At 50.8% G+C, this 24,553-nt stretch overlaps 2 protein-coding genes across 7 annotated transcripts in view; one reads left to right on the top strand and one right to left on the bottom strand.

Annotated features, from left to right (window-relative positions):
* Position 1: 1 nt before the first annotated feature.
* SCAMP4 (secretory carrier membrane protein 4) lies at positions 2 to 23,762 on the top strand. 6 transcript variants are annotated; one of them, XM_071451961.1, is made up of 8 exons: positions 2 to 121; positions 6,985 to 7,055; positions 8,344 to 8,397; positions 11,142 to 11,270; positions 14,884 to 15,040; positions 18,041 to 18,142; positions 19,723 to 19,840; positions 20,864 to 23,762. In XM_071451961.1, exons 3-8 carry the CDS (start codon positions 8,391 to 8,393, stop codon positions 21,038 to 21,040), a joined length of 690 nt encoding a protein of 229 aa, XP_071308062.1. In that variant the 5' UTR covers positions 2 to 121; positions 6,985 to 7,055; positions 8,344 to 8,390; the 3' UTR covers positions 21,041 to 23,762. The 6 variants fall into 6 exon arrangements, with proteins under 6 accessions (XP_071308062.1, XP_071308064.1, XP_071308065.1 ...); XM_071451963.1 differs by lacking the exon at positions 2 to 121 and adding an exon at positions 154 to 197; XM_071451964.1 differs by lacking the exon at positions 2 to 121 and adding an exon at positions 515 to 754.
* Positions 7,387 to 24,553, bottom strand: part of MKNK2 (MAPK interacting serine/threonine kinase 2) — a 108,196-nt gene continuing 91,029 nt past the window's right edge. The window contains exon 14 of the mRNA XM_071451952.1: positions 7,387 to 7,640. Coding sequence (XP_071308053.1) covers positions 7,556 to 7,640 — 85 coding nt within the window. The 3' untranslated portion in view covers positions 7,387 to 7,555. The remainder of the gene's footprint in view (positions 7,641 to 24,553) is intronic.

Genomic DNA, 24,553 nt, shown 5'->3' with positions numbered 1-24,553 from the left:
GGCTCGCTGGGAGTTGTAGTTCACTGTGCGGGGCGCGCAGCGGCGGCGGCTACTGGCGGGACTCTGTTTCCCAGCGCGCCCCGCGGCGGCCCGGGGGGAGCGGGACCGGGCGCTCGCTGAGGTGGGCGCGGGGGGATCGGGCCGGGGGCAGCGGGCGGGCCGGGGGCGACATGGGCGGAGGGATGGAGGAGAAGGAGGTCGGGGAGGGGGAGCGCGGCTGCGGGGAAGCGGGGGCCGGGAGGGGGAGCTGAGGGTCGGGGGAGTGCCGGGGGAGGGGGAGCTGGGGGATGAGGGGAGCAGGGGGACACGGAGGAGCGGCGGGGGAGCGGGAGCTGAGGGCCGGGAGGGGTCTCGGGGCGAGGGGGCCGGTGACCCTCCCTCAGCCCGGGGAGGGGTCCCGGGGCAGCTCCGGGGCGGGATCGGGGACAGCTCCGGGGGGACGGGCCGGGCCGGCTGTGGGGAGGAATCGGGGCCAACCATGGCGGGGAGGGATCGGGGGCAGCCCCGCTGGGAGCCGCGATCGGGGGCAGCGGGCGGGAGGGGCCGGGCCCCGTGTGCCCTCCCCGGGGGCTGCCGGCTCCGTCCGCTGCCGAGGGCTCTCGGGAATCGCCTCTCGGGAATCGCCTCTGCTTCCCGGCTTGGCCCCGGGGACACGGCGGGGACAGGGGGACAAAACGGGGACAGGGGGACACAGCGAGGACAGGGGGACAAAACGGGGACAGGGGGACACAGCGGCGCCGCTCCTGCCGGGGAGGTTCGTGACTCCTGCAGGGGTTCTCAGGGTGAACCTCGCTGGTCGGTGTGGTTCGGGTACCGCAGATGTGTGTGTTGCCCTCGATAGACAGCACCTGCATGTCGTAGTTTTATTTCCCCTTCTGAGTTCCCTTTCTAATTTCTAATCTCAGCGTTTTGTAACTCTCTCAAGAAACTGCGATGAAGAGAGTAGTGGGTTAGAAATTAAGCAATTGGTGGATTGATTTTTCTGCATTTCAGTTATTCTGGGCTAATTGATATTTTTGCTGCTGTCTGCAGTCCAATTCTTCTGCGTGAGGCCAGTCTGAGCAGGTGACAAGGGGTGGAACAGGCTGGTGTCCTAAGCACGGGTGTTTCTGTGTTTTCTGCCTTGTTGAGCCATCTGAGCTTCTGTTCCTGAGCAGACACGCTTCACTTCTGGATGTGGTTGTACCAAAATCAATGTTTGTCTGCTGTGGGTTTTGCCTAGGCAAATTAAGGCTGCTGCCCACCCACTGAGGCAGCACAGGGCTGTGTAAACAGGCTGGGGGAGCTCTGAGGGGAATTGCTTCCACATCTGCTGTGTGCCCAGCTCCAGGATGGGGGAGATGGGGCAGCAGAAGCCCCTGTATAGCCAGGAGTCCCCACAAGCCTCCTGGAATGATGTGGGAGGGGGATAACCCTTGTAACTTCACTGTCCCCTGCTCCTTTTCTTAGGGCACTGCTGTCATACAGTTTCCCCCTTCTCCCTGGTCGTGCTGGGTGGATTTTGGAGTTATTTTTTGGCTGGTTATGTCAGTGCAGGGACAGTGTCCCACCCTGTGGGGGCTGGGGGTATGTCAGGGAGAGGAAGCACTGCCAAAGCCAGGCTGTATCAGCTCTGGGTTTATAGTGCTGAGCTGATTGTTTTGGAGTGGCTGCTGCTGCCTTGGGCCCTCTGGGAAGTTCCTGGTGAGAGCTGGGCATCTGGAAGAGGCTCAAACCCAGCCTTTTGCCTTGAAACCAGTGCAGAGCCACCACTTTGTCTTTAAATTCAACTGGAGAGATCATGAGAAAGGTGTTTGCTTGTGTTGGGAGCAGCAGAGGCTGCGCTGATTCTCTGCTGAGCTGGGTGATTTCAAACCCACATCTCCAGGATCCCTGTGGGGCTCTCGTTCCTTTTAGGCTCCTCTGAAAGGTCTGGGGTCTGCTGGCTCAGGGTGGGGTCTGAAAGCCTGGTAGGCTGATGGTCCTCCCCGAGGCTCAGCTTGAACCACTGTCAGGACTGTGTGTTGTGCCCAGGTTCCTCATTCTGCTCGTGTTTCCATTGTTAAATCCCTGCTGATGAGGGAGTGAGAAAGTTCTGCTCTGTGCTGGGGTCCTGTCCCTCTGTGAGCTCTTGGCAAAGGGCTCTGGGTGAAACCCTGGAGTCAGGATTGTGTGGAAGCCCCTGTACCCTGGAGTCAGGACTGTGTGGAAGCTCCTAAACCCTGGAGTCAGGATAGTGTGGAAGCCCCTGTACCCTGGAGTCAGGATAGTGTGGAAGCCCCTGTACCCTGGAGTCAGGATTGTGTGGAAGCTCCTAAACCCTGGAGTCAGGATAGTGTGGAAGCCCCTGTATCCTGGAGTCAGGATTGTGTGGAAGCTCCTGTATCCTGGAGTCAGGATTGTGTGGAAGCCCCTGTACCCTGGAGTCAGGATAGTGTGGAAGCCCCTGTACCCTGGAGTCAGGATAGTGTGGAAGCCCCTGTACCCTGGAGTCAGGATAGTGTGGAAGCCCCTGTATCCTGGAGTCAGGATTGTGTGGAAGCTCCTGTATCCTGGAGTACAGGATAGTGTGGAAGCCCCTGTACCTGGAGTCAGGATTGTGTGGAAGCTCCTGTATCCTGGAGTACAGGATTGTGTGGAAGCCCCTGTACCTGGAGTCAGGACTGTGTGGAAGCCCCTGTATCCTGGAGTCAGGATTGTGTGGAAGCTCCTGTGCCCTGGAGTCAGGATTGTGTGGAAGCCCCTGTACCCTGGAGTCAGGATTATGTGGAATCTCCTGTATCTTGGAGTACAGGATAGTGTGGAAGCTCCTGTACCCTGGAGTACAGGATTGTGTGGAAGCCCCTGTACCCTGGAGTCAGGACTGTGTGGAAGCCCCTGTACCCTGGAGTCAGGATTGTGTGGAAGCTCCTGTACCCTGGAGTCAGGACTGTGTGGAAGCCCCTGTACCTGGAGTCAGGATTGTGTGGAAGCTCCTGTACCTGGAGTCAGGATTGTGTGGAAGCTCCTGTACCCTGGAGTCAGGACTGTGTGGAAGCCCCTGTACCTGGAGTCAGGATTGTGTGGAAGCTCCTAAACCCTGGAGTACAGGATTGTGTGGAAGCCCCTGTACCTGGAGTCAGGACTGTGTGGAAGCCCCTGTGCCCTGGAGTCAGGATTGTGTGGAAGCCCCTGTACCTGGAGTCAGGATTGTGTGGAAGCTCCTGTACCTGGAGTCAGGATAGTGTGGAAGCCCCTGTACCTGGAGTCAGGATTGTGTGGAAGCTCTTGGCCTTGCTGTATCACAGAGTCCTTAAAGATTGAAAAGACTTCCAAGGTGATCAAGTCTATCCTGTGCCCCATCCCCAGTTTGTCCCCAGCCCAGAGCACTGAGTGCCACATCCAGACCTTCCTTGGACACCTCCAGGGATGGAGACTCCAAACCTCCCTGGGCAGCTCCTGCCACAGCCTGCCACCCTTTCCATGAAAAAATTCCTCCCGATTTCCAACCTAAAACTTCCCTGGAACAACTTGTGGCCATTTCCTCTTGTCCTGTCACTTGTTTCCTGGGAGCAGAGTCATCAAATCAGAATGAAAATACAAAGGCAGTACAGAAAATATCCTAAAGCAAGGACTCAGAAACTGGGGGCTCTGTTGGATGGAAAGCTTGGGATATTTGGCTCTTCTGGGATTGGCTGGGACATCTGCAAGGCACGAGAGGAGCCAGTGTCCTGTGAATCTGGTCTTGGGGACGTGCTCCAGGTCACTTGGTGGGTTTACGGCAAAGCAGGAGTGAATTCAGCTCTCCCACCTCCCTGTTACTGCTCCTCCTCTGGCCTGGCTTTTGCTTGTGTTCTGCCACCTTTCTGTGATAGTGGAGAAAACAGCAAGGAGAAATAACAAACTTTTAAAACTACTTGACATGGGCAGAATAAAGCAGGGGACTGAGGGGTAGCATTTGCAGTAGCAGGAATGCTGGGGATACCAAATTGGAAGGAGCTGCTGAAGCCCAGGAAGGCAGAGAGACCCCACAGAGAGTCCCTGACAAAGGAGGCTCAGCAACCCCCAACCATGTGAAAAGTGACAAGGGCAAGGGTCAGATCCTGCCCTGGGATGGGGCAGCCCTGGATGCAGGGACAGACTGGGAATGAGAGGCTGGAGAGCAGCGCCGTGGGAAGGGCCCTGGGGGTCCTGGTCAGGGGCAAGTTGGATCTGAGTCACTGCTGGGCCCTGGCAGCCCCAAGGGCCACCCTGTGCTGGGGGCACCAGGCCCAGGGAGGGATTGTCCCACTCTGCTCTGCCCTGGGGCAGCCTCACCTCCAGTGCTGGGGGCACTTTGGGCACCACGAGATCAGAAGGAGCCAAAGCTGTTGGAGAGTGGCCAAAGGAGGGACACGGAGCTGGGGAAGGGCTGAGGAGCAGCTGAGGGCACTTGGCTGGTTCAGCTGGAGCCCAGGAGACTGAGGGGAGGCTCCTGGGGGCTGCAGCTCCTGCCCAGGGCCGGCACAGGGGCAGGGGCTGAGCTCTGCTCTGGGACAGGGACAGGAGCCCAGCAAGGGCTGGAGCTGGGCCAGGCCTTGGCATGGAGCTCAGGGCAAGGTTCTGCCCCCCGAGGCTGCTGGGCACTGCCCAGGCTCCCCAGGGAATGGTGCCAAGGCTGCCACAGCTCCAGGAGCCTTTGGACACAGAATTCACAGAATTCACAGAATTCCAGAATCACTGGGCTGGAAGAGACCTCCAAGACCATTGAGTCCAACCCAGCCCCAACCCCTCAACCCTGGCCCCCAGTGCCACATCCAGGCTCTCAGGGCTGCTCAGGGTGGGGCTGTTGGGGTGGCTGTGCTGGGACAGGGGCTGGACTTGATTGTCCCTGTGGGTCCCTTCCAGCTCAGGATATTCCAGGATTCTGTGATACTCAAAATATGCCTCAAAGCAGATTCCCACAGGAATTCCTTCACAACATTTTCCCTAATCTGAGGAGGTGCAGTGTTTCACACTGCAGTCACATTCAAAGGAATCGTGGTGCTGTCTGCCTGGAAAAGCAGCACTGCTGGTGTTTGTGTCGTGGTTTGAGAGGGAAGTGCTGTCCCTGGACCTGACACAGGGCATTTTGTCTGCGAGATCCTGGTGAAGAAAAGCTCCAAGTGTCTCCAGTGGACTCCTGAGTCATGTGCATTGGACTGTGAACTTCAGAGTTATTCATTGACCACAGATGAGCACGGTGGAAAAAGGAAGTTCACTTCACACCAGAGTTTCCTTAGCATGTGTGGGATTTTCCTCCCTCCACAAACAGTGAGTTATAGATGAAGAAAATCTCTGCAGTGGGTGCAGGGTTTTGGACTTCATCTATTCCCAATTAAACTGAAAATATCCAGGTGAATAGAGATCTGATTTACCTGTTGGAGAGGGACTGTTTATAGGAGGGTGTAGTGAAGGGACAAGGGGAAATGGCTTCAAACTGACAGAAGGCAGGGTTAGATTGAATATTGGGAAGAAATTCTTGGGAAGAAGCTCCCTTTCCTTTTACCAGGAGCTGGGAAGGTCAGCACATCTCAGGAAGGGATTACTCAGTGTAAAACATGGCCATGTGTGCTTATCCTTGCTGAAAGAATTGTTCTTAATGCTGCTTTGTGGGTCCAAAGCACATCTTTCTATGGAAGGGGGTGCTTCACCAGATTGCTGCTTTATCTGGGGGTTTTATTTATTTATTTGAGCTAAAACCTCTCCACAGCACCACAGGTCTCCTTGAGAGGAGGGCACAGGAAAACCATTGTTTGGCCATTGCAGGAAACCCATTGTCTGGTCTGTCAAGCCAGGAATGTGCCCCTCAGTTCTTTCTTCTGATCCTTTTTCCAGTGGACAAACACCTCTCTGCAGCTTAGGACACCAACACTGAAGTGCAGTAGCAAAATAATCCTCTGAAGAAGAAGGAGAGGATTATTTGCAGGCTCATTCTTCAGTATAGGATTCCTCTCTCTAAGTGCTTTAGTGTAGCTGGTGTTCATGGGCCATTTGTTCTCCCCTTGAAATTCTCAGATCTCAACTGGGAGCAGCTGCAGAGGGGTGGGGTGAAGTTTTAATGATGTTCTTAACCATCTTCATCCTTTGTTTTCTATTCACACATTTGAAAAATGCAAAGCAAAAGGCTCCCATTTCCAAACCAGCCAGTAGAAAATGCTGTTGGGCAGTGTTGGTGTTGAGGGACAGCCCTGAGGCCTCAGCTGTGGCAGGGATGGGGACAGAACCTCCTGTCCCCACACTGGGGCTTCCTAGAGACTGGTCCAGGGAAATAATATGTTCTCCTCTGTGCAAGCATATTTAAACTTGTACATCTCTGCATGAGATCCTCTACAAGAGGAAGAGCAGGCTGCTGGTACAGTCCCAGGTGCTGTTGTCTCCACAGGCTGGGTTAGAGTAGCTCAAAAAGAAAAGAAAAGAAAGGCAAAAGCAGCCCAAGAAAACAGCTGTGCCAGTGCAAAACTCTGCAGCCTCCAGACTTTGCCTGAGAACAGCACTGAGGTGCAGCAGAAGCAGCTGCTGTAAATCCTGAGGGATTTGGGTACAGTGTGGCTGATCTGACCCCACTGCTGCTGCAGCTGCTGTCGGTGTTTTTAGGGGCAGATTTTAGTCTAGACTGCCTTAATTTCTGTCAGACTCCACAGTGCTGGTTTGCAGGGTTGGTTTGTGTGTTCTGTTTCCATTCTGGGATTTGCAGGTAGGGACACATGGTGTTTTTATCCTTAAGGAAGAAGGGGTGGAATTAAAAGTCAGCAAAGACCTCTCTGTGTATTTCATCTGTGGGATCAGCTCTGCCAAAATCAGCAACACAGCTCATGCTGGGTAAACTTCCCAGGATTGGCTTCTGCCAGAGCTACAGCCACACTCAGTGTGCTAACAGGAAGAATGAATCTGCATTTGTGCAGGATTTCTAAAATAACAAGGGGTGATGGGTTTGGCTCCAGCTGATTATTTTTTGTTAAGCAGGAGTTTTATGCCCAGCTAACAGGGATTATCTGTTTGTTCCAGGAGTTGGGAAGCACCACAGAGAGCCAGGAGCCAACAAATCATCTCAACACCTAAATGAGGCATTAAGTCTGGTGAGCTCTACACATTTTTCTTCCAATGTATGAGCTCTGCTGGGTCCCACCCTGACCTGTGTGCCTGCCCTGGGAGCTGCAGGTGTTCTGGCAGGGGCTCCCTGAGCATCCTCAGCCTTTGCCAGGGAGTGCCAGGGGCACTTTTGTTTGCTGCTGGATGATACAAACCTTCCAAGTGGCTGAATGAGGTGCTGCCAGAGTCTTTCAGTTTGGAAAGACAGGTGCCTGCTAAGGAAGGCAGGAGCCTCCCCTGAAATGGAGAATGTAAACCCTCCCCACCCCTCTGAATTGCTATGAATTTTAAATTAAGGGGCTCTCAGGCAAAAAAAAATATGGGAGCAGGAAATAACAGTTCTTTAATAGGGAAGAAAATAAAAGGATAAAATAAACAATGCAGTAAACCAAACAACACTGCCAGAGTCAGAACCCAGCCTGACACCCTGTGGGTCAGGGTGTTGGCAGCAGTGCCATTGGAATTGTGGCTCAGCCCTCCTGCAGTGTCAGGGGTGGCTCTGCTGGAGCAGGGATCCTGGAGAAGGGTGGAATCTTCCTCTGAAGATCCAGGGGAAGAGGCAGCTGCTGTTCCTCTGGGAAATCCAGTGCAGAAGCTGTGCTGGTGTTCCAGGATCTCCAGATTATATCCAGGCAGGAATGCTTGGCTGGTGTTCCAGAATCTCCAGATTATATCCAGGTAGGAATGCTTGGCTGGTGTTCCAGAATCTCCAGATTATATCCAGGTAGGAATGCTTGGCTGGTGTTCCAGAATCTCCAGATTATATCCAGGTAGGAATGCTTGGCTGATGTCCCAGAATCTCCAGATTATATCCAGGCAGGAATGCTTGGCTGATGTTCCAGGATCTCCAGATTATATCCAGGCAGGAATGCTTGGCTCCTCCCTCTGGGCTCACATCTCCCATGGGATGCTGTAGTTCTTATCAGCCATGCAGGGACATTCAGTAGCTGTTATCAGCAGATGTCTGCCCTGAGGGAGGAGTGATTTTGATCACTCAGAGAGAGATAAGGAAAAACTGCCCATTTGACAAAAGCCAACTGCCATCCAGATGGTAACAGAGTACATCTTGCCTTGGAGTCTGGGACACAGAGCTTCCTCTGCACCAGGAGAAATCAGGATCCTTTTGGGAGGCTCCAGCCTTCCTGCTCTGGGTGATGGACACGAGTGGGAACCCTGGGCTTGTGTTAGTCACACACTGGGAACATTCCCAGTTCCAGGAGGTTCTCTGGGTGCTGCTTAGTGCCATGTGCTGACCTGATTCTCTTTCTCCAACAGATCTATTGCTCTGTCTGAAAGCTCACCAGGGAACACAAGTATTAGAAATGGCAGGTAAGAGCACCTCAGGTGCAGCCAGCAGGGAGAGTGGTTTCAGAGTTGTTCATGATGCTGTGGTGGCTGTAACATGTCAGGAATGTGACCTGTGTCCCTTCCCAAGACCTTGGTGATCCCTAAAGCTCTTCAGCTACTTCTCTTGCCTTGGTCACATTCACTTTCCTGCTGTGTCCTGCCTGATTTGTCACCTGAGGTTTCTGCTCAGGTGATAAAGGTTCAGCTGTGATTTGCTTGAAAGTTTTATGAGAGTGGAATTGATTCAGAAACAAAATACATGAGAATAATTCCTTCTTTCCAGAGGCTTTCCACAGTGTTCCTAGCTGTGCTATTGACATTAATCCATCTGAATTATACTTGCAGTGAAATTAGTAACACAATTCCAACCTTTTTTTAAAATAAGAAGTCTGGAATTTGCCTCCAGCTGCTGCTCATGGGTGATGCAGTTTGGTTTTTGAAAGCATGGGGTGCATTTGCTGATCAGATGTGTTGATCCCAGCCTTGATGGGAGAACTGTAGCACTCCAAGCTCTGCAGTCAGACATGAAAGGGGATATTTTCATGTAATTTATTTTGTCTAATCTCAGAGGTATCCCAGAACAGCTGGCAACTGCAGGGTGTCTGGGTGGGAGGAGGTGGGCAGCAGCTGGGCAGCAGCAGAAAAGAGGTGTAATCCCCAGCTTTGTGTACCTAGCAAACAATCCTGGGGTGTTTGGACCATTTTATGAGCTTGAAAAATGACAAACTGCAGTGGCTGCTTGGTTTTGGCCCCACCATGACAGAAAATGGGAGAGAGCAGAACCAAAGGAACAATCTGCAGCTTCAGCTGTTGAAGAGGGACAGAACAAAAGTTTCCTCACCCCTCAGAAAAAAAAATAGAGAATCTGCTTTTATTGCATTTGATTAATCTTGCTTTTCCTGGCTTCCCTAGAGACCTGTCCTGTCAGCTTTAAAAGCTGTGTCCCCTCCCTTTCCCTTGATCCAGCATTGTTAAATCCCTTCCTAGGCTGCAGGGACACACTGTGCAGGAGAAATCCCATTAGGTGTTTACAGCAAACAAAAAATTAATGCAGAGGAGTCCAAATTCCTGTGGACTTTGAAAGCATCCGTGGGCCATCAGCTGTCCATGGGATGGAGTCAGCAGTGGTGTTAACCAGTAACTCAAACCAGTTTGGAGGGCATCTGAATGAATGTAAAGTGGGTTTGAGGGGGATGGATGAGGAGGAGCTTGATGTTTGTTTTTATCAGGAGAAGTCAAATTGGGCTGGTGGCTTCAGACATTATTCCATAGCTACTTCTGATGTATTCCCAGTGGGCGTTCTCACCATATTTTCTGTGTGAAAATATGCATGAGGGAAAGCCTTTTTCCTTCCTCAAGCCTGGCTGCAGCTCCAGGCTCTTCCCTGCCAACCTTCAAACAGAGCTGAGGAGCTGCTCCTGCAAAATGTCTCCTCAGCCGGAGATAATGGGAAGGGAAGGGGAACTCTTGTGCTGACAGTTCTTGTTCAGACATTTCCTCTTGTCTCCTGTGCCATTTGGAGGTTTTCCCAGGACATTCTTCATCTCTTCCTCTGGTTGTTTTTAATTCTGTTTACTGGGGCTGAAGGAGGCTAGAGACAATTAGTCACAATGCCCTGGAATCAAACTTTAATCAGCTCTGGAAGGCAAGAGCAAACATTCCCAAACATGTAGGAGCACACATCCAGGCACACACAGACAAATCTGGGAGCTGACAGCAGCAGAGGATTTAGGCATTTAATTACTTGATTTTAAAACAGAAATTCTTCCCAAGGTAGAGTTTTCTCTACCATATAGCTTTTGGCAGCATTTGCTGATTTATTGTATCTGAATGCAAAGCTTTTTCTTTTTTTCTTTGCTTTTTATTTTTTCCCTATGGCTTAACCTTGCAGGAAAAACTTGAATGTACCATTTTCCATTAAAAATCTTGTATGTTTTCAAAACAAGATCATCCCTGACACAGAATCATGGAATCACAAAATGGTTTGGGTTGGAGGGGACCTCAAAGCCCATCCAGTGCTTTGTCCCATGGGCAGGGACACCTCCCACTGTCCCAGGCTGCTCCAAACCCTGCCCAGCCTGGCCTTGGGCACTGCCAGGGATCCAGGGCAGCCCCAGCTGCTCTGGGCACCCTGTGCCAGGGCCAGGAATTTCAGGAATTCCTTCCCAACTCTGACTTATTTCCATGAATGGATGATACCAGGGTACACAATTCCACTTTGGGGATGCCTCCCTTCCTTACTGCCCCAGGCTACAGCAGGTCCTAAGGCCTGAGCCATGGCCAGGACATGCTCAGAGCTGGTGGCTGAAGGCAGATCTGCTTGTCTGGACACTCCCCAGCCTTTCTTTCCTCTTGCTGTGGATTTCTGAAGGCTTGTAAGTGAACACCTCTGTGCAGCTGTTTCCCCCAGATGTTGCTGACACCTCCCCCTTCCTGAGGAAGCTCATCCTGGAGTTTATTTAAAGTTGTTTTTTTTTCTTGCAGCACTTTTCACACAACTTCACAGTGATGTGTAAAGGTGTTAAATCCATGTGATGTTTATTAGCTCATTCCTATTCCCCTCTCTCAGCCTTGTGTGTAGTAGAACAAATGTCCTGTCCACTCCTAAGGAAGAAAACCAATATATTTGTGGTCTGGGGAGAGGATGAACGTGCAGCACTGTTGGGAAGGTGTGGAGGATATAACACATTTCTTCTCCCAGCTGAAATCTGTGTTCTGTGTTCCAGAAAAGGTGAATAACTTCCCACCACTCCCCAAGTTCATCCCTCTGAAACCATGTTTCTACCAGAATTTTGCTGATGAAATTCCCATCGATTACCAGTTCCTGGTGAAGAGAATCTATCATGTGTGGATCTGTAAGTTGAATAAAAACACCTGTGCTGGAAAAAGGTATTTGTGCAGTATAACCCCATAGATCTCAATTATTAATGTGCTTAAAAGTTTTGATGGGGAGCAATGATCCCCCTTAGAATATTCTAATATAACTTTAGACCTGAATTTTAAGCTGCTGTGCCTTGAATCTTTGAGGGATGTGGAAGAAAGGAGGGTATCAGTGCTGGAAAAGTCTAACAGTAAATCTGAGGGAGAAAGCAGACCATGTTTGATATCTTTATTAATGTCAAATGATCACAGAATCCCAGACTGGTTTGGGTTGGAAGGGACCTCAAAGCCCATCCAGTGCCACCCCTGCCATGGCAGGGACACCTCCCACTGTCCCAGGCTGCTCCCAGCCCTGTCCAGCCTGGCCTTGGGCACTGCCAGGGATGCAGGGGCAGCCCCAGCTGCTCTGGGCACCCTGTGCCAGGGCCTGCCCACCCTGCCAGGGAACAATTCCTGATTGCCAAGATCCCATCCAGCCCTGCCCTCTGGCAGTGGGAGCCATTCCCCTTTGTCCTGTTCCTCCATCCTTTGTCCCAAGTCCCTCTCCAGCCTTTTTGTAAACCCTATTTAACTCCCCAAAATAGCTGCCTTAAGGAAATTCTCAGTTCTCCTAAAGTAAGAGGAATAGGAGAATTTTAGACAAACTAAATGTGACCCATTTGCTGCTACCTTGCTCCCCACCTCGCTCTAGAAAGGCCAAAATTCCCTCTTATCCCCACATTTCCCTTTCCAATGGAAGCAGTATCTTCTAGCTGCATGCTGGCTCTCCCTTGGCTCTGCAGAGCCCCCCAAACATCCTGCTGGAGTTGGGAGCTGCTCCTGTCACAGCTGGTGAGGTGCTGATACTCTGTGTGAACACAGCTCCTGGCCCTGGGCTCCTGTTGTTTGCCTCAGCCATTGAGGAACCAGGAATGAAAATTGACCATTCTTCTGCAAGGAATGAAATCAGTGTGGCAGGCCTAGGAAACCACAGGCAATGCTTTGCAAGATTAAGAATCTTTTTGCTTTGCTTATCTTTTTCCCCCCCCCCCAAATGCTTGTCATCCTCTTTACCCTTCTCACTGAAGGAAAGCTTGTTTTCTGCCAGCTCTGCATTTGGTGGCGTGGCTTTTATTCCAGATGCACGGGATGTGTGTAGGAGAGAGATTTGTGTGCATAAATAATGGCATAATCCATGGCTCCATTGTTCTTTGGTTATGTGGAGCTGCTGCAATGAGCTCTGTAATTTTCTTGCCTGAAGAAGCTGCCTGTCCCTCCAGACTCACTGGTGCGATGTGGAAGCTGTAAAGCCTCCTTTGTCCTCCCCTCTCCCAAAACAAAGAGTCCCTCAGTCGAGTTAATGGAAGGCTGGAGGAGAGCCAGGGATTTGGGCATGGCCAGGAGAGCTGCCATCTGCACCAGGAGTTTCACATTTCCATCTCCTGCACTCAGGAGTTTCACATTTCCATCTGCACTGCACTTCCTTTGGGGGTCTCCCTGATTTTCTTTGGAGTGGGTTGGAGAGAGATGTGTCAAGGGAAGAAGGTAAACAAGGAAAGGGCAGTTTGGAAAAGTAGAAACACACAAGTCGTTGCTGGAAGGGTGATTGCTCATTACTTTAATTGGATGTGAGCTCTGGATTAAGGTGGAGGGAGGTTTGGGGAAGGTTGTACCAGAGCTCCCACTGCTGGAGAACAAACTGACCTGAGGCACAGGGAGAGCCAAAAGTTCCTTAAAACTTTGCAGATGCCCCTGGCTTGGTGTTGTTTTATTGGGTGTTTTAAAATAAGTAACTTTTGGAGTATAAATAGCTTCTGAAAATGAATATTTGGAGAAGTACAGCTAATTGGTGTGTAAATGAAATATCATTGATTCATGGAATCCCTGAATGGTTTGGGTTGGAAGGACCTCAAAGCCCATCCAGTGCCACCCCTGCCATGGCAGGGACACCTCCCACTGTCCCAGGCTGCTTCAAGCCCTGTCCAGCCTGGCCTGGGACACTTCCAGGGATGGGCAATCTACAAACTGTTAGTTTAAATACATAGAATTAATTAATTTAAATAGCTGATATTCTTCCCCCCAACACTAAGACACATACAAAGCTTTGTTGGCTACTCAGAAGACATTTTCTTTGCAGTAAAACAATGTTTTATTTTGCTCTCAGGCCATGTGTAAGTCAGAAGTAGCAGCTGGGTATAGGTTTTGTTCCCCTGACTGTGTTGTCAGTGTGATTTTGTGACCATAAAACCTTGCAGTTGTTTAGGTGGGTCAGTGCCCAGGAGGACCAAGGCAGAGATGAGCAGAGGAGCTGCAGAGCCATGGCAGGGAGTGGAGTGGGGCATGGGCAGGACACGTTCCCCTGGCACAGGTGAAGGGAAATGGAGGGGTTTGATTTTGCCTGAGTAGCTGAGGCCAAGGTGCAGAGTGTCACCATGAGTTCATCACCAGGCTCTGCTGGAGGCCCTTTGGTGCTTGGACCTTCCACCTTCTCCTTTTCTGTGCTTGTTGATACAGGTTACCACAAAGGGTTTGAACAGTCACCAGCAGTTTTCCAAAACAGGAGCTTGTAAATTGGCCTCTTTGAGCCTGGCAGAGCCTGAGGGGATGCAGGGACAGCTGTGGGAGCCCCTGGCTTGGGGCTGATCCCCTTTTCCAGGGATGTGAGCTCCAGGAAGATGGGGAGCAGCATCCCTTCATATGCTACTACCTAGTGCAGCACTGCTGTGCCCTGGGGGCCTTTGTCAACTGTTCCTTTTTATCCAAGTGACAGGAACAGGGATGTGCAAAGGCCTCTAAGCCAGCCCTGTGGTCCCATATTCTCAGCTTGATCGGAGTTTGTTTATCCCCTTGCTCAAGGCAGCACTGCCAAGCCCCCAGGCTGATATCCAGGCTTCCTCAGAGGCTCAGGGAAGCAGAGAGAGAGCCTGCAGGGCCCTGAGCTGGCTCAGAGAGAGCTCCTGAGGCAGCCCCAGAAGCACAGAGTCAGTCAGAGGCAGGGGCAGGGCTGGGGTCACCCCCCTCTCCTCTCACAAAGGGGTTTTGCTATAAATGGAAATTAAACCTTGCTCGTAATTCATAACACTGGCCTGAGTCTTGTATTGGTCACATCAGTTGCTACCACAGCTCTCCATGCTTTGGCAGGTTGTAAAAGATTCCCTCATCCCTGTGCTGCAGGATCCTCTGGAGCTGGAGGTTCCTGTGCTCCCAGCCCCAGGTGACACAGGAGCCTGTGCCTCGCTCAGAGCAGCTGCACTGCTGCCCCAGGGACCCTTCCCACTGTAACCCTGGGGGCTTCACAGAGTCCTGGGCTATGCTGAGTTAGCAGGGATCCACAAGGACCATCAGTCCAGCTCTTGGTGTTAACCAGGAGACCCCAACAATCCCTGAGCACCCCTGAGAGCGAGGTCCAAATGCTCCTGGAGCGCTGGCAGCCTTGGCACCATTCCCAGGGGATCCTGGGCAGTGCCCAGCACCCTCAGCAGGGAAGAACCTTGCCCTGAGCTCCATGCCAACCCCCTGACACAGCCCCAGCCGTTATCTTTTGTTTTCTTGTCTCCCAAAATCCTGGAAGTCCCCCAGCCCACGTTCTCTGCTGTACCCTCTCCCCAGTTTACTGCATCACGCTGGCCGTGAACCTCATCGCCTGCCTGGCCTGGTGGATCGGGGGAGGCTCTGGGGCCAACTTTGGCCTGGCCATCCTCTGGCTCGTCCTCTTCAGCCCCTGTGGCTACATCTGCTGGTTCCGACCTGCCTACAAAGCCTTTCGGTGAGTGCCAGCCCAGGAGGGGCTGCTGCTGCTGCTGCAGTTCCCTCTGGAAGTTTCCCTGGTTGTTATTGTTATTATTCTCTGGTTGTTTCCCTGGTTATTATTGTTATTCTTCTTATTCTCTGGTTGTTTCCCTGGTTATTATTGTTATTCTTTTTATTCTCTGGTTGTTTCCCTGGTTCAGCACCTCATGTCTTGTTTACTTTCAAAATGAAGAAGAATGTGGCTATTTTTAAATGCTAGATACAGGACTGAGGGTCACATAAGATTGGAGGTGAGGGTCACATAAGTTTGGCACTTCTAAGAGGGTTAAATTCATATTTTACTTAAATATCCCAAACTTAGCAGCACCCTCATCTCAGTGCAGCATTAAAATAGGTACTAATTTGGTAAAGCTTCATTGAGGCTTATTTTGATGGAAGACTATTATTAGTTTTTGAGAACTCTTCTGATTCCTGTCTCCAGCTACTTGAGAGCTTGTCTGCTTAGCTTTTTAGATAAAAGCAGTTCCCTGGAGTCAGTCCTTCTGAAACTCCACAAATATTTAAAGCCATCCTACATTTTTGCTTTAATTAATAATCATTTGCATTTGCTGTGGACCACGAGGCATCACTCAAACATTGATGTGTAAAGCCTGGCAGAGCTAGGAGGGTCCTGAGCAGTTCCCAGCCTGACACAGGGAAAGGAGGGGCCTGCCCAGTGCCACCACCACACCCCACACACCAGTAAGGGGTTTGCCCTCTGAAGGTAAAGCTGTTCCTGGTAGGATACTCTGGATTTTGATTATTCACCAGACTCTGTGATGAGCTGGTTTGGACGACAGCAAAAGCAGCTGATGGAAATGGGAGCTGACAGGTGGGTCCTGTCTAGCCCATGATAAATTAATTGTTTAAATGCACTCTGAGCTGATGCTTTGTGTGCCCACAACACTGGGCACTGGATGCTGTTAAATCACCAGTGGCATCATGGAGTACAGGGAAGGATCATTTCTGCTGGAAAGAGAAGGGTTGGATTGTCTCAAAGTTCCAAATGACGTGAAAATCCCAGCTCTGAACTCTTGCCCTGTGGGGCTGGAGTTTGTCCCCATCCTGAGCTCAGAAGCCCCAGGGCCTCCAAGTGCTGGAGCTCTGTTCAAAGAGGAATTTCCATTCTAAAGTCTGGGAAAAATTACTCCTCCCTGCTGACATCCCCCAGGCTCCACAAGGGCCATTTCTCATTATTCCTTGAACGTTGTTTGGATGTGTTTATGCAATGAATGCTGAGAGGTCCCTGAGGTTACTCTGTGCAGAGACTTGCAGTTAAAAAAAGACTCAACCCCAGGGGCAGAGTGGGGAGCCCAGGGATCATCCCCTGGGACAGCAGCTGGGCTGGAAGTCACTGAGGAGAGGCAGCACTGTTGGGATCACAAGTGGTGATTGCAGAGGCAAAATCAGCCCTGCTTGTCCTGGAGGAGGCCACCCTTCAATGCTGGCACCCTGTGCTGTGAGGATGCTTCTGTAAAACCTTCCTCATCCTACTGCATCCCAAATTCAATTAGCTGCAGAGCTTTGGTGCTAGGGCAAAGCTGTAGCAAATCTGCACCAGAAAGCTGGATGAGAAATCACCTTTTCTCTGTATCCCCACTAATTCCTGCAGATCCTTTCAAATGAAGACTCCTCCAGCCCCTTCAGGTCGGAGTTGCAAGAGTCTGTTTGAAGGCTCAGCCTCGAGCCTAATCCTTGTTAATTGGATTCTGACAGTCACCACTGTCAGCAGGCCCTGCCTAAAGTATTCCTTTCTCAATGCTGTACTCTGGGGTGGTATTTGGAGGGTGGGATTGTGAGGATACTCAAGGATAACAAACCTTCCAGAGCCACCATCTGTGACAGACACCAGACCAACACGGGCAGCTCTGAGCAGCGTGGCTCTGGCTGGAGGCTTCTCAACGTGCCTCACCTCCCTCATCTCCTCCCAAGGCATCAGGGGCTAGAATTATAAAACTGACAACCATTAGCATAATAAAAATAATTAAAATAATAAGCTTTTAAATGCTTTCAGGGTTTAAGCAGGAGCTGGCAGTGATTGGAGCTCTTTTCTTAACTCTCCTTTGTACCAAACTGCCTCATAAGCACCTGAAGCGTTTTTTGTAGATCTGTAGATAAATCATTGGCCCTGTGAGTTCCTTAGAGTATGAGAATAATTTGTATCATTAAAAATGATAGTTAGAGGAACTTCAGACATGCCTGATGTGGTTGGTTTGATGGGATGAAGATGTGTTGTGGCAGAGCCCAGACTTGGGCAGGGCAGTGCCAGGTCCCAGTGCACCCATGACAGAGACTGTGACTGTCTGTGGTCAGCATCTTGCTTGGGGTCATTTTCATGCTAATTATTGTACCTGCATAAACTCAAGGACCTCACCTGTACATCCTGAGGACGAGGAGCCTGCAGAGATGGGAAGTGTGCCTCAGTTTTCAGGGTACCACCCACCTCTCTCACGACTGTTTTCCCTCCTGTGATGTCCCATGCTGGATTATTTACCATGGGTGTGGGAACATGATGACAAGCAGACACTGAGACATTCCCAGCTGGAATTCTCCTGCTCAGTGATCATTTCTAGTGTATGGCCAAGCTCTGCCTGCCAGCATCAGACTCCTGCATGCCTCCTTGGCAGGGCAGAGCTGGGCAGGTGTGAGTCTGGGCTGGCATTCAGTCAGAGAATGATTCAGACTCTCTGTGTAGGAGACTCGTGTCCCTCAGCCTCTCCTGTGTGTCATCATACGTGCAATTCCTTGGGGAGGGCAACTGCAAGAGCCAGATTATTGGGAGACAATCTGTGCTGCTGAGTCATGGAGCTGTGTGCTCTCACTGCCAGCGAAGGGAGAAACCTCCCAGCACACAGCCATGGAGGGAACCCTCTGGAGTCACCACTGGGGAGGGTTTGGATGTGGTGGTGGGGTCAGACATGGGTGTGGAGCAGCACAAGGTGCCAGTGCCCTCCTGACCTCCTTTCTTCCTCCACAGGTCGGACAGTTCCTTTAATTTCATGGCCTTTTTCTTCATCTTTGGGGCTCAGTTCCTCCTCACGGTCCTGCAGGCAATCGGCTTCTCCGGATGGGGAGCGTGGTAAGTGGGAATGGCCCAGCAGCTCTGGCCTCTGGCTGCTTCCATGGCCTTGGAGAGGCTGATGGGAGCCTGTACAAGGTGGAGAGGAGGAAGTTTTCTGATTTCTCCAGTGGCATAGCTGTATCTGCTCTTGGGGTGCACTGTAGCCATGATATTTTATGAAAAATCCTTTCCTTAGGATTTTTTTTCTCCTGAAAAGCTGAGAGGCCTCAGGAACAAAATGTAACCAATGGTTATCTGCTGCTGTGGAATGCAACAGGTGGATCTGGGATTGGTCTCATGTGGTTGTTTCTAATTAATGGCCAATCACAGTCAGCTGGCTCAGACTCTCTGTCCAAGACAGAAGCTTTTGTTATTCATTCTTTCTTTTTCTATTCTTAGCTAGCTTTCTGATGAAATCCTTTCTTCTATTCTTTTAGTATAGTTTTAATGTAATATATCTCATAAAATAATAAATCAAGCCTTCTGAAACATGGAGTCAGATCCTCATCTCTTCCCTCATCCTCAGACCCCTGTGAACACCATCACAGGACACCACTGGGGTTTCATTGCTGTGTTGGGCAGAAATCAAGGCCAAGTTGGTTGGGACTTGGAGCAGCCTGGTCTAATGGAAGGTGTCCCTGCCCATGTGGTCTGGATGGGCTTTAAGGTCCCTTCCAACCCAGATCATTCTGTGATCTTGACCTGGTTGCTCTCTGTAGCCTCTTCCCTCAGTGTCCATTTCTTTCACCATTTCTTTTACCATGTCAGGCTCAGCATTGCCCTCAGTGTTGGCAGCACACGGTGAGCTGAGTGTGGTGACTCATTGTTGGCCTATGAGAAGTACTGTGAGAGTTCTCCTAAAATAAATGAGAGCTTGTTAGTGTCTGTCCCTGGTTGTGTTATAATTGTTTGGCATTTTAACTTCCTGTCTACAGAGATTTGAGAGCAATTCCTGCTGAAACTATAAGTAATGGAAAGTCTTAGCACTCCATTTAACACTCTGGTTTCAGAATTGCTGATGTCTCACCTGGTTTTTACCAGGAAAGGAATGGAGATGGAGTGTAAATCACAGGACCCTGGTGTTCCCTGATCCCAGTTCTGGTCTCTAGGTGCACAACCAAAAGCACCTTGGGAATATGTCTTCTCTTCCCAAAATCCATGCAGCTGGCTGTCCCTTAAAGCTCTCAGACTGGATTAGTGAGGGATGCTGGCAAGTGAGAGTTGAGATCTCAGGGAGATACCTGCATTGAATTCTGACAATTGTCTTCATTGTTCGTTTCATTTTCAAAAGCTTAAAAGCTGCCTTGTAATTTCTGAGTTATGAATCACAGAAACAGAGAATGCTTTGGGTTGAAAAGGACCTTAAAGCCCATCCCATTCCACCCCCTGCCATGGCAGGGACACCTCCCACTGTCCCAGGCTGCTCCAAGCCCTGTCCAACCTGGCCTTGGGCACTGCCAGGGATGCAGGGGCAGCCCCAGCTGCTCTGGGCACCCTGTGCCAGGGCCTTTTAAGCACATCAACAATTTTTCTGATAACAAGGACACTTTGAAAAGCAGATTATAATGTTATTGTGTCTCTTTTTCTGTCTCTTGCAGTGGATGGTTGGCAGCCATCACCTTCTTCAGCACCAGTGTGGCAGCTGCTGTGTTCATGCTGTTCCCTGCCATCATGTTCACCATGTCAGCAGTTGCCATGTTCATCTGCATTATAAGGGTAAGTTCTGCCAGTGGAAGGTGTCCAGGAGCAGAATGAGATGAGTTTTAAGGTCCCTTCCATCCCAAACCATTCTGGGATTCTTCAGATCTCTCTGTGCCTTGGAGAATCCCTGCTGTGTATCACAATAATGTGAAGAGGCAGCTCAGCAGCCACCACAAGCCATCAGTGCTTTGAAAGGTTGCACAGTGCAGTCAGTTGATGTCTCTCAGAGTTTCTGGAGGACAAATCAAGACAGCACAAGACAGCTCAGGCTGGAAATTGTCACGGTGTCATGTGGTGATGTTGCTTTGTGTCATGCAAAGCAAGCTTCATGTGGAGCAACCTGAGGCTCTGTGAAGGGGGGGGGGTTTGGATTGGATATTAGGAAACATTTCTTTTCACAGAAAGGATTGTAAAACATTGGAACAGGCTGCCCAGGGTAGTGGTGGAATCATCATCCATGGGAGTGTTCAAAAAATGTGTGGATGTAGCCCCTGGGACATGGGCCAGTGGTGAACATGAGGGTGGAGCTGGGCTGATGGTTGGACTTGGTGGTCTTGGAGGTCTTTTCCAGCCTCAGCAATCCTGTGATTCCATGATTGTTGCTCCTTGGGATGGTCAATGGTGAAGCATCTGCAGTGGGAACCAGGTGGCAGGGTGGGAATTGGGTCTCTGCAGAAACAAGGATTTGTAGTAGGGCTCTCTGGAAAGCTGTGGCAGGCATGGAGAGCAGAAGCTCTGTGGCAGCAGTGGTGTTGGACTCTGCTGCAGAGGTTTCAACCCCCTGGCCTGGGCTGGCTGCCTTGCTGTGGGATCCCTCATCTGAATCCTGGCCATGCAGCTGGAATGTGTTCAAGTTTTGGGTTGATGTTCTCTATCTCCACCTCTGTTCACTGCATTACTGCATTTCTTGTGCTTTGCTCCTCAGAAATGCAGCTCTTCACAGAGACAGGAGCAAATCCTGTTCCAAGTGGCTCTGCAGGGGCTCAGCTCTGGGCTCCTGGTGCTGACTCTCCTCTTGTCCTCCCTTTTATCCCTTAGGTACATAAAATCTACCGAGGGGCTGGTGGAAGCTTCCAGAAGGCTCAAGATGAGTGGAACAGCGGCGCATGGAGGAACCCTCCCAGCAGGGAGGCCCAGTACAGCAATTTTTCTGGGAACAGCCTGCCAGAGTATCCCACAGTGCCCAACTACCCCTCTGCAAACCAATGGCCTTAAGCAGCAACAGCTGCAAACTGCCTGGAGTCTCTCCTTTTTGGTCTTTTTATTCTTGTTCTTGGAAAAGATCATTTGCATTCCCCCCAAGCACCCCACTCATCTCAAGGACCTTCCTGGTCCTTGTCTCCTGATGCCTGAGGAATATCCGTGCTCTCAGCCCTTCCCACCTGCACTGCCCTGCACGGCCATGGCAGAAAGCTTTTTGTTTGCCTTGAGTCACCAGTATTTGCCTCGTTGCAGACTGAGAACAAACCCTTCACTGCCCTTGCTTGAGGGAATCCTCTCCTGACCATCCCTGGAAAAGGCTCAGCTTCCCCACGATGGCAACACTCCTTCAGCTGCTCCTGGCCCTGCTCCTGCTCAGCTCCCATGGAATGCCCAGCACAGCACCACACCGTCTGTAGCAAAAGCAATCTGAGCATTAGTAGCAACTGATGTTTACTCTCCTGGATGAATAATGTGGAATTTTTCACTCTAAGGGAAATGCAGCACTTAAATTATTTGGTACTGGTGAGGCTGAAGTGATTTGTGAAAGCTCCACCCTCCGTGGGAGGATCCTGCAGGTAACAGAGGTGCCCTGGGTGAGTCCTCGGATGGGAAGTCCCCACAAGTCCTCCTTGCCTGGCTCAGACTGTTGTGATGCTGCAGCTCTTGCTTTCCCTATTGCCAAAACCTCTTGCTGGATCTGTGTGTTCCAAAGGTGCAGATTCATCTCCTTAGGTTTGTGATTGCTTGCTAAAGCCTGAATCAAAGCCCAGTGGAAACCAGTGCAGAGCTGACACTGGGCTTTGGTGATGTTCACCCTGGTACAGGGACTCAGCACGAGATTTCCCCACCATGAAACTTCCAGCCAGGGTTTGTGCTGGAGCCCCAGTGCGGTTTGGAAATGCTTCTGTTACAATGAATAGTTTAATTCTGCCTTCTGCTGGTGTAGCTGAACTCCAGATATTACAGTGGGGTCTGGGAGACCAAGGGAAGCTTGTTAGTCCTCATGGCTGCTGTTGGCTGGCAGGACTTCCATAAGAGAGAGATTCCTGCCTTTTTCCAGCCATCAGCTGAAGGGAGGATGAAGCTGTTGAGAGGGATTGTTTCCTCCACCTTGTCATTCATCTCCATTCTGTGCCTGAGCCATCCAATTCCCTGTGTCCTACAGCGATCCAGGCAGCAAAGGCTGCGGTTTCCCCTTCCCCCTCAGCCTGCTGTGAATTTTTTAAAACCTGTCCAAACTGGGAGGTCAGTTCCCAATTTTTTTATAGGGAGTGAGTGTTCCAAGTCTTTGGCTCTCAAAGTTTTGGCTAATGATCCAGAGTGCTCCTTTTGGGAGACCTAGGAGGGGTTGGGCACCCTGGGGATCAGAGCTGGAGCCTGCTGCCTTGGCAGGCTGTTGATGGGGTTATTCCAAATTCCCAAATTCACATTGAGCAACTGGAAAACAAAGCTGGCTCCTGGAAAGGGACAGGGACATGGTCTTAGCTAGGTGGAATTGATTTGCAAGTGGTCTTTTGAAATTTTTTCTCTACATGTGCCTTATCTAATGAAATCACGGCTCACAGAGGAGAGCTCCTGCTTCCCCCTCACCCCTGCAGAATTCCCTGTTTCCCTGTTAACTTGTCCTGTGTCACACTGTAAATAATGAGGGAAGCACAGTCTGGAGTCTGCATGACCCCTGTGTTACCAGGGCCAAAGCAAAAGCAACCCCAGATTTCCCCAAATTTCCGTTTACAGCCACACTGACCCCTGCTGCAGGAGCAACCCTGCACTGGCTCTGGGACGTGCTCCCAACACCAGGGGTTTTTCCTGGAGAGTGTGCAATGTGCTTGGGAGGAGGAGCTCTTGGAGCTTTCTAACAGAACATGACCTGATGGCATTGTGAAGCTTTTAGGTGCCTTTGTCTAGTGTCAAGTGTAATTTTAAGTGTTCCTTGTCGCTTGCCATCGGAGTGATGAAAGAACTGCCTGGCGTTGACTCCCTGGAAATACGATGGATGCACCAGGGGGTGAGGGCTGAAGGTGGCATTGGCCACACCTGGCAGCCAGGACATGTCCCTCAGTCCTGCCCTTTGCCATCCTCTTGCCAAAATTCTTCAAAACCATTTGATACCTGCCCCATTTCAGTGTGTCAGCTTGGGGGTTTTGAAGGAACCAAGAGGAGAAGTGTTGCTGGGGGCTCCACATCCTTCTTCTCTTTGGGATTTTCCCCTTGGAGAATCTGGGGGCTGTGTTGAAGCACCCACCCTCAGTCACACTGAAAATGTTTGATGCAAGGAGAGGGGGTGCCTGGGAGCCTGCCCACCAGAATGGTTGGAGCTGGACACCAAAATCACACCCTGTTAGCCTGCACTGCCTGAGATCCCTGTGGAGATCAATGCACCTCCAGGTGGGACCTCCATCCCATCCCCTCCCTCCTCTTCAATGCCAGAAACCGTAATTCCAGAAAGTCCAACACGCTGCCTGAACAAATGGCTTAATGTTTTTTTTTCTTTTTTTTTTTTTTTTTGGACTCCTCTGTATGTTTTTAAATGTTTACATTATTAGATTTTATTAGATTTCTAAAAGTTCTTAACACCATTAACCCGGCCCTGGCTCCTGGTGTGCTCGGGCGTCACGTGGCGTGTCTGTGTGTGATGTTTCATGTCACCTGTGGAGCTCTGGGTTTTGTTTGTGTTTTTCTCCTGATCACAAGACAATAAATGCTCATCCTGTGCTTGATGAGGAGAACTGGCCGCAGCAGAGAAGTGTCTGTTCCTAGGTAACCAGAGTTATCTGGCAGAGGGAAATGGCAAAATCTCTGTGTTCCTCCAAAGTCTCCCACTGCATGTTGTTTTCTCTGTGAAAGAACAGCACATTGATGGATGAGGCTCATCCTCTGTGCTGGGGACTGGTGTGAGTGGCTTCTTGTGGTTTGTACTCTTAGAGATGCAGCTTTGACCAAAGGTGCTGCCATTGTTCCCATCTTCTAAGGATTGGAGAGCAGAGGTGTGGAGAAAAGTCCCATCTCCCAAGGGGTCATTTTTGTGGCCTTTCCATAGTGCAGAGGGCCCCTGGCAGTGCTGGTGTCTGCTTTCACCACTTACTGCCTGGAAGGAGACTCTTACCCCTGGAGTAATTGGGCTTGGACAGTGAAGGTGAGTTGAATCCCTTTAGGATGTGGCTGAATTTATTGCCCAAAATGTTCTTCCAAAGCTATCACAGAATCCCAGAATATTTGTGTTGGAAGGGACCTTTAAAGCCCATCCCATTCCCCCCCTGCCATGGCAGGGACACCTGGGACACCTCCCACTGTCCCAGGTTTCTAAAGCCCCAGTGTCCAGCCTGGCCTTGGGCACTGCCAGGGATGCAGGGGCAGCCCCAGCTGCTCTGGGCACCCTGTGCCAGGGCCTGCCCACCCTGCCAGGGAACAATTCCTGATTCCCAAGATCCCATCCAGCCCTGCCCTCTGGCACTGGGAGCCATTGCCTGGCTCCTGTCCCTGCAGGCCTTGTCCCCAGTCCCTCTGCAGCTCTCCTGGAGCCCC

The sequence above is a fragment of the Agelaius tricolor genome, unplaced genomic scaffold, assembly GCF_023055355.1.
Source record: "Agelaius tricolor isolate 1412-34295 unplaced genomic scaffold, bAgeTri1.0.p SCAF_33, whole genome shotgun sequence".
Lineage (NCBI taxonomy): Eukaryota > Metazoa > Chordata > Aves > Passeriformes > Icteridae > Agelaius > Agelaius tricolor.
The sequence above is the reverse complement of the archived record's forward strand: the minus strand, read 5'-3'. Positions and strand labels throughout refer to the sequence as shown.

Excerpts from the sequence above, each read along its gene's own strand:
- SCAMP4 (XM_071451961.1), top strand. Across the intron at positions 15,041-18,040 it reads CCTGCCTACAAAGCCTTTCG|GTCGGACAGTTCCTTTAATT; the intron begins GTGAGTGCCAGC and ends CTTCCTCCACAG. Across the intron at positions 18,143-19,722 it reads TTCTCCGGATGGGGAGCGTG|TGGATGGTTGGCAGCCATCA; the intron begins GTAAGTGGGAAT and ends TGTCTCTTGCAG.